The sequence below is a fragment of the Heliangelus exortis genome, chromosome 3 (genome assembly GCF_036169615.1).
Source record: "Heliangelus exortis chromosome 3, bHelExo1.hap1, whole genome shotgun sequence".
Lineage (NCBI taxonomy): Eukaryota > Metazoa > Chordata > Aves > Apodiformes > Trochilidae > Heliangelus > Heliangelus exortis.
The window spans coordinates 57,526,951-57,545,166 of NC_092424.1; the positions used below are offsets into that span (position 1 = coordinate 57,526,951).

At 38.3% G+C, this 18,216-nt stretch overlaps 1 protein-coding gene across 5 annotated transcripts in view; it reads left to right on the forward strand.

Annotated features, from left to right (window-relative positions):
* MAP3K5 (mitogen-activated protein kinase kinase kinase 5) overlaps positions 1-18,216 on the forward strand; it is a 100,536-nt gene that overhangs the window by 50,229 nt on the left and 32,091 nt on the right. For all 5 annotated transcript variants that reach the window (XM_071740809.1, XM_071740812.1, XM_071740811.1 and 2 more), the window contains 4 exons: positions 3,557-3,669; positions 8,842-9,001; positions 10,994-11,147; positions 14,160-14,267. In XM_071740809.1, the coding sequence (XP_071596910.1) occupies positions 3,557-3,669; positions 8,842-9,001; positions 10,994-11,147; positions 14,160-14,267 (535 nt within the window). The remainder of the gene's footprint in view (positions 1-3,556; positions 3,670-8,841; positions 9,002-10,993; positions 11,148-14,159; positions 14,268-18,216) is intronic.

Sequence of the window (18,216 nt, forward strand, 5' to 3'; positions counted from 1 at the left end):
TGACTATATGTATAATGGTGTTAATTACTTCTAGGATATTTCATGTAGCCATTTCAATGTTGTTTCAATAGATGAATCTTAACAAACATCATATTCATACATTTGATGGGGGGAAGAGATTGCAGTCAGGCATCCCAGCTTGGGAAAGGACAGCAGGCAGGTAGCTCTTGCATCAAGGGTGGGATGCTGACTTCCCAGGCCCCAAGTAATCCCTGGATTACTTGCAAGTAAGGCCCCATATGGATTTCTCCAGGTGCCTGCTGCCGTAGAACAAGGTGAGCTCTGCCCTGTCGAGCTGGAGTTTGGCTGGAAGCTGTACTGGATGGGCCAGTTGCTTTTGGTTTGCACTTTTTGCTGGATATTGATTTGAATTCTTGTGTTGGTCATACAGCAGACTTGAGGTGGCTGGAGGGTTGACTCATAACCCAGTGGCAAACCCTTGGGCAGGAGCAGAGCTGCTGGAGTGCTACAGCTGGCCACAACAGGGGAAGGTGTGGGCAGGAACAATGCCTCTCTGATAGTGTTACCTTATGCTGAGATAAAGGTTGTTATCTCAGCCTTGGAGTAATGGGGATGTAGGAGAAGTATGGTGAATTGCATAAGATAATGAGAGTTTGACAGCAGAAACAAAGCGTTGGTTTTGCAACAACTTGTGAGAAGTACTTTGGTCTATTAAAAAAAAAAAAAAAAAAAAAAAAAAAAAGAAAAGAAACAGGCAAGTAGTGTGCTTTCCTGACAATTAAGAAGCAGAATAAAAGACATCTTTCATATAAATATGAGAGAAGAGATGAAGGATTAATAATTAACTGTCACTTTCTTGTGGCAAACTGACAGTGTAAATCAGACTTACCAAAGCTATGAAGCCTTTATTCAAATCTTTTCACTGCTGCTTCTGTAATTCAGTGTCTGCACTGTGAAGTTTTCCCAAATGTCAGCTTTCAGTTTCTTGATGACATTTATAATTGCATCAGCCTCTACTTCGTAGGCAAACTTTTAAACCTTACCACCTTTCTACACTACTGCACGGGTTCCTTCAGTGATATTCAGGGCATGACAGTGTACAGCAATTGCACCAGTTGAATTTAAATCACTCCAGTCAACAAATGGTACTTGTGAGTTGTTTGGGAAACTGAATATTTTTATCTGTTAAAAATTAATTAACCCAGGGTTTTTTTAGCTTTTTTTCCTGTAGATTTTTTTCTATCTAGGCTCTGTGTATATCAGGTGGGTTTGAAAATGTCAGCACAGGATCACAAAATCATTCTGCTTGGAAAAGATTGTTAAGATCATAGAGCCCAACCTCTAAGCTAACTCTATCTCTTGCACCAAATATAAAATTATGCTTTTAGTTGTAACAATTTAGGAGAAGTAAACAGGACTACAGAGATAGTCCAAGATGCTACTATTTCTTGGAGTGAATAACATGTAAAGATGGATTGAAAAAAAAATTTCTGCTAGCAAAAGGAGATTTGGAAGAAATTTGAAAAGAAAAGGCAGAACCCAGGAACAAAAATTCCCAAAATGTTCTCTCTTGTCTTCTGGGGGTAGGTGGCAAGGTCTGGGTGGCAGGGGACTGCAGGAGTGTCCTCTGAATAGAGACAAGCAGCTGCCTTGTGTTAGACGCAGTCAGTTCCAGCCACCTCCAGTAGGCTCATTACTGACCAAATCAGAGCTTATCAGCAACACTGGTGGTACCTCTGTGGTAGCATATTTAAGAAAGGCTTTTTTCAGGCTGTTTCACCAATGCTATTTCAAGTAGTATCTCTTTTGCAAGCTTACGCTCATCCCTGTCTCCTTTGGCTGTATGATTAACATTGTTTACAGCACAAATGTACCCACCTGTTGATAGAGAGATATTAATTTTATTTTAAAATTTAGGAGTTTTGTATGTACCTATCCAGGAACTAGAGAAATTTTGATAGTCATGCCAGAAATCAGGCATCTGGGGACAAAACAAACGTGAAAGTAGAGTCTCTTTTTATTAGAACAAAAATAGCTACTTTCAAGTTGTTGGTTTTTGTGGTTTTTTTTCTTCTGTCTGTCTTTCCTTTCTCTTTTTTCCTGATACTGCATGAGGATTACAGGACAGAAAAAGGGAACCCAGTTCCAAACATTACTGTGTTTTCAAACAGGTTACACCAGTCAATGGTTCTCATTTAGCCTTAATGCTTACAGTCAATAAGAGTGTCCTCCTGTTTGGTTGGAGGGTTTTTATGGCAGGGTTTTTGTGGATTTCTTTTGTTACTCTGGCTTAGTGTTCTGTTGTTTTTTTTTCTAAGTGAGCCAGAATGTTGCGTACCTTGAGTCATGTCTGCTCATCATGGGTTTTTTTTAGAGGACTAGAATCTTGTCTAATGATCAAGTTCTTTGGAGGTGGGCAACTGGGAGCTCATGTTAAAGGATGCAAGGCTCTGAATCATTAGAGAAGAAAAAAACAACAAACAAATTAGAAACCAACCATATTTTTTGTTTGCTAGGATCAAAATACCTTAGCTTTGCTTAAATGTCAAATCTTCATCTGGAAGCCAAATCCTTAGCTTTTGCATAGGTTCTTTCCTCCCTTATGTATTAATTTCACAACCTTATTTGTTGGGGTTTGTTTTATATAATCCATTTTTTGGTCTGGGTTTTTCTCATCTTTTTGAAGATAATTTAAGACTTACTGTTTTTGCTGTAGCAAGGGTTTGTTGAGTGAATCTCTTGTGCTCTTTAACTCACATGCGATAGTTTTGTTTGCCTCCTCCTTACAAAGGGGGTGTGTGTGTATACATTTATATATATATATATATATATATATATGCAAGCAAACATGTTCTTATTCTGTAGAATTGAGTTTAAAGCATTGTAGATCTGTTGATGTTGTCACCACAGTTTGCATTGCTAGCAGGAGGATAATGTATGCTATGTTTTTGTGAATTCCCTTGACTTCTTTTAAGACAAGATTTAGGCCAGATGAATACTACTTCTGTTCCTCTTGCTTACTCACTTCCTCTTGAGGAGAATAAAATCTGATACAGTCCTATTTTATGTGAATAAAATCATAAGGACAATGTTCATGAGGCAAAAAAAATGTGAGTAGCTGAAACTGTAACCTAATATGAAGTATATTCTTGTATCACTTTGCTTTTGTGCTTGTATCTTTTTATATGCTTGTATTTCACTGTAGCACAGTAGAATCAAAGGCTTTTAAGTCAGTGAAAATTCATATATTTGAGAGTAAATCAGTGAGCTTATTAATAAATGTAACTGAAATGGGTCTCCTACAAGCTGATAGTATTTTTTTTCCTTTAATCTCAGAGAAAACTGGAAATCTAGTAAGATCACATCAGTGGAGTGGATGAATAGGGTCTGTGCTTGTTGTGTGAGGGGAAAGGAAATGGGAGGAGGATGTATAAATAACAGACTCCTAATGTGTGGAAAACAGTAAAATATTTTTGCTTCCATGGATTCTTGCTGTGTAAACAGAAGATAAGCACTTAAAGCACCTAAAAGTATAATTATGTCCCTATTTGATTGCATTATTTAGAAAGTGAACTTGTATGTTTGTTTTTTCTAGGTTCAAGAAGGCATTTGAGTCAGAGCCAACATTACCATCAGGAATTAATTACGCAGTGCTTCTCCTGGCAGCTGGACATTGCTTTGATACTTCTTTTGAGCTGCGGAAAGTTGGTAATTATGGCTTGCAAATTCCCAGTTAAATGGCTTTCTATTTTGAAAGTATGTCATACTTTGAAAGTATGACACTATGCACTCTCATAGGGGAAAAAGTCTCATGGTTATATACAAAGGTTCTGATAGTAAACGTGAATATTTAAGGTGGTCTCCCCCACCAACACTGATCGAGCCTGATTACAGGTGAGCACTGACATGAAGACCTGGTTCCAGATTCAAGGTGTTGTTACCAGAACTTAGTGCAAACTGACAGCCCTCCTTTCCAATGGCATCATTTGTGTGCAACAGGAACACCTGAAGGGGGAATCTGATTCCAGCAAGCATTCTTTAAAACAGCCAGACCAAACCCCCTGTAGAACTGTAGGAAATATGGAGGAGAAATACATTCTAAGAGTGTGGGGAGAATGCAGCTTGAGATGGGCTGAGAGAAGAAAGTTTCTCATCCAATGCTTTTTTTGAGGTTTCCTGAACACCTGTATTTACAGAATCAAAGTGGTTTGGAAGGGACTTTTCAAAGATCATCTAGTACAAATCCTCATGCTGTAGTCAGGGACATCTTTCACTATATCAGGATGCTTAATCTGGCTTGGAACCCTTCCAATGATAGGGCATTCACAACTTCCCTGGACAATCTGGTCCAATGTCTCACCATCCTTGTAAAAAATTTCTTGCTTAAGAAGGAGGAATTAAGGTGTCTGTTTACTTTGTGATATTGTTTGTGATTTTGCTGAATTTGATGAGAGTGCAGTCTAGTCAGTAATACTTTCAGAGCAGCTATGGGAGAAAACGTTGGTTACTTTAGTATGTAGTAATATATCCTTTGCAACAGGTTGGAAGGGAGCTCAAGGATCATCTGGTCCGATCTTTGTTGGCAAAAGCATGGTCTGGACAAGATGGCCCAGCACCCTTTCCACCTGAATCTTTCAAGTGTCCAGTGCTGGGGAACCTACCACTTCCCTCAGGAGATTATTCTGACAGCTCATTGTTTTCATTGTGAAAAACTTTCTTCTTGTGTCCAATCACCATCTCTCCAGAATTAACTTGTACCCATTACCCCTCATTTTTCCATGTGACTCCTTGTAAAAAGGGAGTCTCTATCTAGTTTGTAGCTGCCCTTCAAGAACTGGAACAAGGTGATTAAATGTCCCCCAGGACTTCTTTTTCCAGGGGTGAACCAACTTATCTCTCTCAGCCTTTTCTCTTACGGCAGACTTAACAATTTTTTTTATCATCTTCGTGGCCCTTCTCTCTACCCTCCCCAGCCTGTCTGCATCTCTTTTGTATAATAGGGACCAAAACTGAATCACAAGTTCAATGTGGGGCCTGACAAGAACTGAGTAGAGTGAGTTGATGACTTCTTTATCTCTGCTGTTGATGCAGCCCACCATCCTGTCAGCTTTCTTTGGCACAGCAGCTGTGATACACTGTTCACTCATACTTAGCTTGGTGTCTACTAGGACCCCCAGGTTCCTTTCCTCAGCCAGAAAGATCCCAGCCTGTACTGCTCTCATGGATTATGCTTTCCTGTGTGTAAGACCTTGTATTTGTCTTTTTACAATGAAATTTGTCAGTTGGCCTGAGTTGTACTAGATTTGGGGGGATAATTTAGCATTTTATTTGCCTTGGGCTAATGTAAATGTTTTAAAAGAGAATAAGCAAAGCCATAGAGCTTGATTGGGAAGAAGTTTCAATTTTTTTTTTCACGTCTCAGAATTCTTCTACATGTGTATCACTCTTTTGAAATCACATCCTGTTTAGATTTGTGTATACAGGACCATTCATTAACAATAGTTTTGCCTGGCAGCACTTTCAGTTTGGTGTCCACCTACAGTGTCATCTTTAGCACATAGGAATTAGAGGAAGTCTGTCTTGTGGTTAGGGGTGAGGAGAGAGGCCAGAGCAAGCTGGTTGAGTGCAGGTTATATGGAAATTGTTAGGTTGGGAATGGCTAAGAAAGCATATGGGCCCTGATAGCACTTCAAAGAGTTCTCAAGGCTGTAATTAGATGTGTATCTGATTACACTGGCAATAATGTAATCCAGTAAAACCAAGTCCACTATCCAGGATGATTATGTGAAGCATTAATGAAATCCTTCTTAATAATATTGCTTTCTTAACTGTACAAAACTGTAGAACTTTGAGACTGAAACAGAAATGCAGTCCTTTGCATTGACAGTAATGATCTCTCCAGGCTGTGCCGTTTTGACACACAAAGGATCCTGTAATATGAATTGTTCTGTCAATATTTGAGCAGGGAAAGCAGTTTATTTACAAAGCCTCCACAGTAATATTTAACTGGTAATATCTACTTACTGTATCTTGCTTTCTTCACAAGCTGTGGGTATACTCTTACAGTACAAAAGCAACGGCTTTTCTGTCATGTAATGGTTGCTCTGTTTTGGCTCATTTTATTTTTAAGGCAAAATATTTTTGATAAAGTATACTGGAATCCAGCTGCTGGTTATTTTTTTTCTCAAGTTTATAATGGAAAGAGAGAATGTCTTGACTTTGCCTGGGCTTTCTTATACTTGCAAAAAACTTTTGAAGATAGTAAAATAAAAATCAACTAGAGAAGATAAATTATGTGAGCAGACCACAAACTCCAAGTGAAATTCATGAAGATGCTTAATTTGCATGTTTGCATGGAAAGGTTGTGGGTCTTTTTTTCCCTCCCCCCCAAAAAGGCAAAACTCTCTGGGAAATAAATAAATAAATCTACCTCTGTAGAGTCATAGTCTTTTGAACCTATGCTAATGTCTCTACACTGCAACTACATTTTTTTCAGCTTGAGTTTCTGGGGTAAGTTTGTAGATGAGCTTTGGAGAGGAATTTCAGCAAACTAGGGTGTATTTTGGCACTCTGAATAACTCATCTTTCTCAGAATAATTTGAGGAAAGGCCAATGGTAGGTAAGGCAGTAGGATCCACTTCACAGAGTATTTGGATGAAACTTCCAGTTTGTCCAGGCTACGTAACAGTAATGATTCCTAAACTTGTTGTCCTCACATGTCATTGCTGCCACACATCCATCCTTTCTCCTACTATCTTCCTAGAGCTCTCCCTTATTATGTGAGCTGGAACTCCAAATCCCTGCTATCACCAGCCTTACACTCCTAACAAACACTCCTCCCTGACACACCAGTAATCCCAGTCCCTCCCTGTGTGAGTTGTGCTTTTCATCAAAACCACACACTCAGTTTGTACCTTGCTTTGGTTCTGTTCCTACGTCTGGAGCACTGCAGGGTTGTGATGGGTGGATTCCTGCAGGTGCAGTGAATCATGGAGTATGTAAGCCTGTGAACCAGAAACCAGTGTTGCTGCTTGCTGTGGCAAATGGCTTGGAAGAACTTTTCAGTGGCCACTGCAGCTGTGGGTGCTGTCACCCTGCTCAGTGAAGGCCCTCAGCAGAGCTAAACTGCTCCCTTTCCTCTTCCTCCCAGCACAGGTGTATCCATCTGAAATGATTCTTTATTCTTGTGATAATAATTCATTATTTCCCTTGTGGTGAGGTCACATTCAAAGCCCTGTGGAAGTTAGCAGGTGTCTGCCTTCTTCTGTATGTTGCTGTCATGGGATGCAAATGTTTTAGACATGCCAGCAGCACCCTTCAGCCTTTGGGGATATTGCTGAGTAGTGTTACTTCATGGTCTTGGGGGAGATTTTTCCATTTGCTGTGTTGTATTGGTAGCATGTAGGTTTTGGTTTCTAGACCACAACTGAAGCTGAACACATTTAATACAAATTCTCCCTTCCTGTCCTACACTGGCAAGTGTAGGTGTGCATCCTCAAGTGGTCTCTTGACAATATGCATGTGTATAGCACCCTGTCTTAAAGCCTTGCAGAGCTGATGCACATGGAGATGGTAACCACAGTATGTTGTGGAGCTGATGGAGGTGATGTCTCAAGTAGATCTGAGATGTTTTGTAAAATCTATTGTGGGTTTTTTTCTCTTTAGGAATAACTAAACAAACTTTTCCCTCAGGAAGTCAATAAATAATGTCTTCTTGTGATTTCAGTGTTACTTTTTTCTATATGTTACTACAGCACGACAATTTCTTGTTACCAAGAAAGGCCAAAGTGGGAAATGTAGTTGTGAAACAGGCTACAGACCATTTGGATTCAATTTCACATTTGAAAAACATTTATTTTCTGATGCTGTTAGCGTAAAAATGTGAACAATATGAGAAAACAAATTGAACTTTGTAGACTGAAGTGCAGCTAATGTAATGATATCCATTTTGAGAAGATTATTGCTGCTTCCAGCATGAAATTTAGTCTGCTAGCTACTTAAAGAAGGTTAAGGGAAAAAATAAAGATCAACAGTTGCACTTAAATTTCTTGTGAATACTCAGCCTTAACACCAAGTTGATGTGGGAGGGAAGCTGTCATAGTGGAGTAATGTGGGAAAAGTGAATACAAGACTGTGGCAAAGAGACTTGAAAGCTGCAAAGTGCTTTATCTGCAGGGCATGGTGTAGCATATTTTACATTAGCTATAAATATGTATCTCTTAATATGAGCTTCAAATCGTCCTGAAGGCCACAGGAAAACCTCTAATACTAAAAAAACTTAGCAAGTCAAAACAAAACCTGAGGTTCTCCATAGCCTTGAGTTGCTGAGGGACTTATGAATATTAATAGATGTCTTTCATTGGAGTAGGACTTGCGGCAATTAAAGGAACATCACTGCTGGAAGAAGCCCAGTGGATCATCTGTTCCTTCTGCATGGGACCTTGTCTATAAAGGTAAGTTTGGGGCTTGGGGCTCGTAAGTCAAAAAAAACAAAGCAGAAAAAAACATAATAGGTGCCTTATTCAGCATCTGTTAAGTTTTTACAGCTATGTTGTGTAGCCTAAGGCCCCAATTTACCTTTACAGATGAGGTCCATGCAAGAACATAGGTAATATGTCTGTGGCCTTGTCCTGACAGTGATGTCTTAAAGTTCCTTTCTTGAGAAGCCTTTAGGAAGAGGGGGAGGGGAAAAAAGTCTGCTACCGCATAGTTTGTTTGGAAGGCATGTAACATGAAATGGTAAGTATGATTTCCATCTTACTTAACTGAAATGAAGAGGCGACAGTAATAAGAGCTTTTAATAGATGTCAAATCAGGAAAAATGGCTGTTTTAAAAGTGCATTAATACATTCCTGTGATGTGTTATTCTTTTTACTACAGGAGTAAAGATCAGCAGTCTGCTTGGTAAAAAGGGATGCTTGGAGAAACTGCAGAGCTATTGGGAAGTGGGATCTTTCTTGGGGGCCAGTATGTTGGCTAATGACCACATAAGAGTGATCCAGGCTTCAGAAAAGCTCTTTAAACTAAAGGCACCAGCATGGTAAGGTGATAAACAAGGTTGTGTATGCTGCTGTCTATTAAAATTTGGACTCCTTCATCTTTCACGTTCAGCATCATATTTAGCTGAAAGAGGATTGGTTTTGGTTAACAGATTTTGCTGTCTGTATATGGCTTCACTTCAGTTTTATTCAGACAAGGGACTCTCTTCCCCTTCTGCCCTTATTCAGGAACAGATTTGATATGAGTCTTTAATTTGATTTCTGAGCACAGCAGATTCAGCGTTGGCTCCAGGCAGGCTCTTCTGAGGATAAGGAGGAAAGGATTAGTTGCTTGTAGGTACCTTTACTTCAGCAGTTACATTGCTGAAGAGAAGAGATATTGGTATGTGCATTTACTCACAACTGCTTACAAAAAAGGTTCTGGGAATGCAGACAGGCCACAGAGGCACAGATATACCTTGGAATACTTATGGTGCGTGGCACATACCAGCTGTTTTAGGAACACATGCACATTGAAGTCCAGTTAGCAGAAAGATTATAAATCTAGGGTTAACTACAACCCTGTGGACTCAATGTCTGTTGTACAAAGGCCAAGAGACTCTGCCTACTCTGCCAGAAGCACCCAACACCTGCTCTGCTTTGTCTATAGGCAGCAAATAATTACTCACACAGGGCTGGGTTCCTGTTAGCTGGGGGGAGCCAAGGCTTCTTTCTGTCTAAAAAAATTGTCACTCTGCCAATTGAAGGAGTGCATACATCACACCCTATATATATTTGTCTTTTTATGAAGGCTAGAAAGTGTCTCTGAAAGCTGATCAGAGAGGACTATATGTATGTGTGCTAAAATATGGAAGAGCTAAATTTTTGCATTGACGTAACATAGGAAACCCTCAAAATTAAGAACTCTAATTTTCTGACCAAACATTTTATAGTGGTTGTTTAAAGTGTATTTATCTGCAAGATTTTATATATTTACTATGTGAATAATTTACTGAAAAGCTGGATAACACTCTCTGGAAGTCTCCTGGTTTTCTGAAGTTTGTGAATGCCTGGTTGTCAGGATTTTATGTACCAGCACCTTTGGGGTTTAAGTCTGTGGATCAAACTGAAAATTACAGTGCTTCATTTGTTGCCTGCCATGCAGCAGAACCCACCTGGTGCGAAGGGGAGTAGATCAGTCTCTTAAGCCGGATATCCTCATGGCCTAAGAAGGATGATGGAAAAATGCACAGCTATGGAACAGTTCCCCAAAGTCCTTTTGAGTTTACATTAAATCCTTTTGTCATAAGCCTGGAAACAAGCCTTCATAGATAGTCTAATTGTGATTAGTCTAATAGTGATTAGATGGCTGTGATAAACCCTCTTTAAGCATGCCTATCTCATTTCTGTAGTATTCATAAAAATTGCATAAGATTCTGTATACAAGTTTGTTTTGGAAAATACCAAAATAAAGTAGTGTTTTGAAGAGCCCCATAAATCTGTCCCAGAAAGCAGAACAGCAAAGAGAGGGATAAGCTGTATTTAGGGGAGATATTCAGCACTTGTCCTTCCCTAGCCATGCCAAAAAAGCTGCTTAGCATAGCTGTTGCCATCCTTGTAGGATAATCAGTTCCAGAGCATCACATGTAGAAAGTTAAACTAGGAAACTTTTCACCTGAGGTTTTTTTTTTTTTGTTTGAGGTTGGTCACTACTGAAAAAAGTTTGACATGAACTCAGTTTGGTCCATGGGTAGAGGTTTTAGTTATTTCATGAAGCTTTCATGGTTTAGGATAGGCAACAGTATATGGGATCAGGAATATATGCAGCAGAGAGCATCCCAGAACTCATTTGTATTTCAGGGTACTAACACAGCATCACATTTCCAGTTCTAAATGAGGAATTTTTTTTCTTAAAAAATAGTCCTAGAGAACTAAAGTCTTACTGGCTGCCTTGGTATTGCAATGGTGAATGCTTCAGTTGTGATTAAAGGTAGAGACAATATTCTTTACAAACTGTATCAAATTTACTACTTGTCTATACTTGGATGATACAGGTACCTGAAGTCTATTGTAGAGACTATTTTGATACATCAGCATTTTAAGAAACTGACACCAGAACAACATACAGCCAAACAGGAACTTGTGGACTTCTGGATGGACTTCCTTGTTGAAGCCACAAAGACAGATGTGTCTGTTGTTCGATTTCCAGTAAGTGCTTATTTGTCTTTTTTCTTTTTTTTTTTTTAATAAATTGACATGAAGGAAATGAACACAAAGCACTGCTTGTTTTTAGGTTGCCAGACAATAAATTGCTTGTCCAGAAGAAATATATTTGGCCTATGTATCAGATTGGTTTTAATTGATAGCACATGGCTACAATGGGATTGCACAGTGTGTTCCATAAGAACGTAATGAAAAAAAAAAGTCAAAATAGAACCTTGCTCTTTAGCCTTTGCGCCAACACAAATACTTCTAAAGCAAACCTTTACAGTGTATTCCAGGTGATACTATATTACCTATATCATGTTTTCAAGTAAAGATATTTAAGTTCAGTCTCTTTCTAGCTCAGCATGCTTTGCATACCCTACTGCCAATTAAGCATGTGCTCTGTTAGAGGTTAAAAATCAACCTAAGCAGTCAGAAATCTGTTGTTCCAGATACTAGACAATTGTGTTCTGACATGACTGCACTATAAGTGTATATGTACTTTCTGAATTTCTTCCACAAACGCTTTTCTTAAAATTTTTATTGGTACCCTGATAGTGGACATACAATGTCCTGAAAGTATGTTGTAAAAAGATCATTGTTCCCTGTATACATTTATACTATAGACATATAGATAATTAATGCCTTGGGTTGGCCTTTTAGCTAACCATTAACAAATACATCTTTTTTGTTGTTTTAAAAAGCAGTTGCTATTTAAAACAGATTCTTGAAGTACATACTGGTTGTTTAGTACAGTTCTCCTGGCTTCCGTGTATAGGTGGGCTAACAAATCATAGAATCATTTGAATCATAGAACGTCAGGTTGGAAGGGACCTCAAGGATCATCTGATCCAGACTTTCTAATATTATTGTTTATATGATATATCCCAGCACCCTATTGAGCTGAGACTTAAAACTTAGCCATGTGGGGGGGACCATAAGGAAGGCTCTAGGACTGACCAACAACAGCTTGAGACAATAAAGTGAAAGCAACATGAGAGTCGCCAAGGAATCTGGTTCTGCATCTCCATGAAGAATGGGTGTAAAGTTTTGCAAGGAAGCAGAAAATATTTCTGTAAAAGACAAGGCCATATTCTTTTTAGATGTTTTGGTAATGAAATGGTGCAGTTTTTAGTCTCTGACTTATAAAACTGTCCAAGTGGAATGGTTTGGTTTTTTTATTAATACTAAGAGACAAACTGAAACTGTTTATTGCAATATCATGAGCCAAAAGCTAAACCCACTGATTACATAGTTTTTATTGTACAGGAAGCTGTTCTGGTGTTGCAGACAGGCATACATGTCTTTCATAATACAAAAATCTGTTTGTTCTTATGCAGAAAGAAAATCACGCCATTCAGTAAGTCAACAAAATGATCCTTAGTACCATTTTTCCCTTCCTTCTCCCAGATTCTGGCAAATTACTTATTCTAGAAGCCATGTTTGCAGATTTCCTTACTGTGAATTGTTCTCTGAGCTGGAACTTCAGGACTTCACTGTCTATCAGTACTAGCTTAGCTCTCAGTTACTCTCATGTGGTAGCATCAGTGTCATCGTCCTGTTTTTGGCCTTTGGAGGAAGAAATGATACAGCATGTAGATAACTTGCAATAGGCAGAAGACCCTCATTTTGAAACGGCCAAACCTGATGGTAGAAATTTTAAGTGTCTGGAGATGTTAAGCAACATGTTGAAATCCCATTTGACATCATTCACAGTTAAATGTCTGGATACTTTTCAGAATTTGACCTTGCATTCCTTCCAGTGTATCTGTGTGCTCATGGACTCTGTGTGAGGTGACATGGCTTAGATTTGACCCAAAGCCATGGCTTTTTCCACTGCTTTATACTTGAGTGTTTATGTATTTTTTTATAAAGAGATGTAGACCAAGTTGCTCCAGTTAGTCATTATTTCCTAAGAAAATTCTTTGAATTAGAAAAATTTTCAAGAGAGAAATTCTGTATCTTGGATATTTTGAAGATGATGTTTGATTGGCACTTTAATGGGAGGGGGAAGAGTAGAAAATAAAGAGATTACCAGTTTAAACATCTTAAATTTAGTTCTATTTTATAAATCTCTTTCAGCTGAACACTGAGAGCTAGAAATCCTCCTATGCATGCTGAAATGGAAGATAGTAGTTTTTTCTTGACTTAATAACAATGCTCTTACATTCTGAAGAACGAGAATACCTTTAACATAGAGGCAATATATATTTGGTGATTTAGATAGGAGATTTTAACCACTGAAAAACTAAAATAAATAAATATGAAACCACACTTTGAATAACCAAACTTGATGGACTTTTTTCTTTAAAGCATGCCGGAAGCTTCAAAGATCTGAAAGTGATTCTGGCAGAATATTATAATGTAGCAGAGTAGCTGGCTTCATTTACAGAGTAGTTCTCTTAGGCTAAATCTTGCTGCATTACATGACAGTTCTGGTTTTTGTTTTGCTTATTCCAGGAAATTTTGTGAAGTCTTTGGCTGTCAGCTTCCTTCAGTGCTTTTTTTTGTTGCTGTTGTTGCTTTTCAGAAAATCACTTGATCTGGTCACTGCATTTCACAGTATTCTAAATAAAGAGCAGTTCAGTCTAGCTCTATGCGGATGTGTATTTCCAATTTGCCCAAATGCACTTTATCAAAAGTGCATTTCTGTGAATCTTGTCCACATGGGAGATAGATGTAAGAGAATGAACTTTGATGGAAAGATTTCAAAATCTGGTAGTTGTCAGATTATATTGATTATATTCCAATTATATTGATTGGAAAAGCAATATATGCTACCATGTGCCACATAACAGCCCTATATAATAACTAAATTAGCATTGGCTTAAAAAAAAATCTTAGGTTACTAACAGCCATACTGAACTAGCCCAGTACCAGAAATTTTACCTTTCATTTTGTTCCTTCTGTTTTTCCTACTATGGTATGACTACAGAAATAATTGTAGCATATTTTAATGCTTCTTAAAGTTCTACATATATTTAACTGATTCCTAACAATTTTTTTTCCTAAAAGGTTTTAATATTAGAACCAACAAAAATCTATCAGCCCTCCTATCTCTCCATGAACAGTGAAGCCGAGGAAAAGACTGTATCTATCTGGCACGTGCTGCCTGATGACAAGGTAATGCCATTATGTTGTCTGTAGTTGTAAGTTTTTCCAAAGTCTAAAAATATGCATGGTACATAATGCATGTAACATGTAAACAGTTGGATCTAATGATGGATTCTGCAAAGGAGAGAAGTGTTTTAGTAACACACAGGAAAACTGGACATCTGTTGCTATGCATTTTTTTTTTCATTTTTCTTTTTTTTTTTCCTTAAATTTAAGTTTTTCCTGCTATTCAACAGATCTTCTGTCTCCATAATTTTAAAAAACAACTTGCATCTTCCTTTGGGGTGTTTTAAATCAGTGTACAATGTACAACAAGTCTTATCTTTAAGACTGCGTAAGTAATTTACAGTACACCAGTATCATACAAATAATGTAATATGAAATTACTTAAACATAGCTGTCTTCTTTCTATACTTGCAGTATTGCTTGTCGGATGTGGTAAATACTCCTTTAACATAGAACTAAGAGACTGGTGTCTTAAAGTAGGAGCAGAATCAGTCAAAAGCCAAAGAAGTACTTGGCAGAAGGATAGATGCTCAGAATTTGCAAAAGCTGGGTAGTCCATATGTCAAGGTGTGAGATAGCCAGGCATATTTGGAAAGAAACTTAGAAAATCTGGAGTTGCAAGGGGAGAGGAAAAACCAGAATGGTTGTTGCCTTCTGGGATGCTGAGGAAGCAAAATATTGGTAAGAGTGAAGACAGGGAGGACATCACAGAACCTCAGAGAAGGAGGGGAGCAGAGAAACATGGGGGGAATACTTGAAGAGTGAATGAAGGCAGAGTCAGCAGGAGGCACAGCTCTGGAGGTGGTGCAGTTCACAAGAACTGTCATTGTTCATTCTTCTGTGGCATCCTTTTGTTTGCCTACACTGAAGACCTATTTTTCAGGTGATCCATCCTTCAGCTTTTGTACTTTTAGTCTGTTAAAAGCAAAACATTTTTTTGTGTGGAATATGTGTGTGACTGTACTGCTGAGAATTTTTGTTGTGAGTTCATGAGAAAATATAAATGGACAGTGGCTGAAATAGCATATTTAGAGTACAAACTGAAATATTTGCCTAAATTGATGATTTATGTTTATTTGTGGTTTATTTCAACCGATATTTTTCCAAGTATGCTCAGCCTCTGAGAATAATATAAAAAAAGTAAATCTATGCAATTCTTGGACAAAACCACAGTAAACAATGGTTTGTCAGTGCTACAGAATAAACCTTGCTGTTTTAAAATATCTGTTCTAAAAATATTTTGGTATTCAGAACTTTACTGCCTTTAGAAACTGCTAGTACATGCATAGATTTTTGGTGGTTTTGTGGGCTATTTTGTGTGTGGATGTTGTTCACCTCCAAACAATACTTTTCATTCTGTTAAGTGGCTTATCTGAAGTATAAAAAGGAACATATGCCTAGAAGGAATTTTCTGAACTATTAAGTCCTTTTCAGCTCTGTTGCAGATACTCTTGCCATATGATGTATTGCATAAAGTGATCAAGCTCTGTCTGAGTCCTAGGGTAGGTTGCACAGCTAACTGTGCTGGGAAGGGATTTGAGAATGCCACTGTATTCCTAGGAAGAGCCTGGAGTGGAGTGGAGTACTACTGGTGAAGTAGAACATCACCTTAGGCCTTCCAGCTTTTAGTCTGAATTTGTGTGTTCCCATTTGTTGTCTTGCTAAAACAGTGTTTATGTTAAGTGGTTCTTTTTTCTCTCTGGTCTTTACCTTACAATATTTTTATGGATAATCCTAATATCTCTTTGTGGATTTTTGTGGGTTTTTTCTTAGGTAAAGCAAGCAAGCTTGGTGTACAGGCTGCACATGGCACCTCATTGCCCTGACTGCTTATGTTCCAGTTTGAGCTAACCTTACTTGAGCATGTGCATTCGTATTCCAAAAGTTGTATTTCGTGGTGCACTCATGTATTTTTCAGCTTCTGGGATATTTTGCTTGGTACTTTCAGAAAAGATGTTTTTCAAATCTGTGTCATGCAGAAAGATTTGGATGTATCATTGTACCTGTTTGGTGTTCAGCAGATGGGTGTTTTGGCTTTGTAGACTTTACAACCTTTGCTTTGTAGCCGTTTTTGTTATTGCAATTCTGTTACTTCATTTTTAAAATTACTTCATAGTATGTTTCACCTTTCATTTTCTCCCCCACACACTGCCTGCCACCCCCCGATCTTCTTCCTGATTTGGGAAATGCATCTCTATTTTTTGGAGATTAGTGGTTACATATTTTTTTTTCTGCCCTGGTATTAATCAACAGCATTACACACTGTTGGTTTTGAGTGCACTCTGTAGTACTTTTGCTCTGGCCTGAATGTTTACTGTGGTGAGCTCATTGAATAGCCCAGGATCTGATACTCAGTGCAGGCATCCTTGCCCTGGGAACCATCATACCCATCAAAAGAAAGCAGTGGGCAATTTGGTAGTTACCCCTTTGGCTGTACAATTATTGTCTGTTTTGTCAAAATACTTAGAATGCCTCAAACTTTACAGGGAGAAAAGGGACTGGAGATACTGGGGGACACCAGCTTTCTTTTCACTTAAATATATTCAGTATATCATTTGTCTTTAAGAGATTTTGAGAAGGAAGTATGAGTATTTTCTGTGAGGAGGAAGCCTCTTGCCTTGGTCTTTACTGGGCTGAAACCAGGCATTTTAAAGGTTGGTTAAGAAGCAAAGACTGTTATCCCTACTGCAAGGAATGGGTTGGAAACTTCTTCAGCTAGCCAATTTCCATCTACCTAGCATAAGATAGGTAGCTGTCAGACAACTTACACTTCAGATTTCAGTTCGTTTTGGCTCATAAATTAATGCTTCTACTTATTTTCCATAGTTCAGTCAGTGCTATAAGAATGAGAATTGTGAGTTACAAAGAGTATGAACTTTCTTACGTGCACAAAGAAACTGAATTTCTGTTTCAAGTCCAGTGGAGCCTGCAGCTGATAATGGTGTAATCAAGAGGCAAATGACAGTCAATACCAGGAGAAATAATGTGGTGTCTTCCTTTTCCAAGGCTTTTTTTTGTTTTTTTAGCAACATATCTTAGCATTTATGCTTTTAACAATACCAAGTTCAACATAAAAAAATGTCTATAAAAAAACAGCATTATATTTTGTAGAATACATATTACCTTTGCCTTGCAGTTCCCTAATTATAGAAGCCCTTTTTTGTGGGGGGCTAGAGGAATGGAGCAGTGCTGTTTTCAAGTAAGTTTTACTTCAGACAGCCTCTCTCTGTTTCATGTTGGCTTCTGAATCCATTTTAAGTTTTGTTTTGAGTGGTTGGTGTTTCTGTGCCTAACCAAAGAACAGATGTTGAATTTGGATAGCACGCCTGATATATTTACTCCAATGTATTCAAAATTTGGCAAGATTTTGAGGGACATAACTTTTATATTATTTCACTGCCTGAGAACTTAGTGTATGGTAAATAAAAGATGTATAAATATGCAAGAGATTAGTAGAATGTAGATGATAGGTAACCCCCACAATACTTATGCTTTTTGTTGTGCTTATTGAGCATTTCTCCCTGTCAGAATGTAGATTTTAACTTTTTTAGACTTTAGGTTATTCCAAGTAATGGGAATTGGACAAGTATCAATAGCTAAGCTCTGAAGAGAGTTTCCAATCATGGAGAGTTGCAAAGTGGCAGAGTCTGTGTTTGGAGGGAGGAGTAAAAGACAGCACAGATACACCTTCCTTACTAGCAGTGGGATTAACTTGGTGATCTTTCTTCAAGCAAGAGAACCAGGGAGCTTGAATAGTAGTTTCACAAACCCTTTGTACTAGCATCAGTTACCTTCCTCCCCTCCCCCTTCAATGTGCAGTTCTGCTTTTTCTTAATATCAGGATATTTGGTCCCTGTAGCCCACTGGAGAAACCCTTTGCCCCATTTAAATTTGGAGGTACTCGAGTGATGGTTCTGTACTTTACAGTTAGCGTGAAGTTCATGCGTCAAGA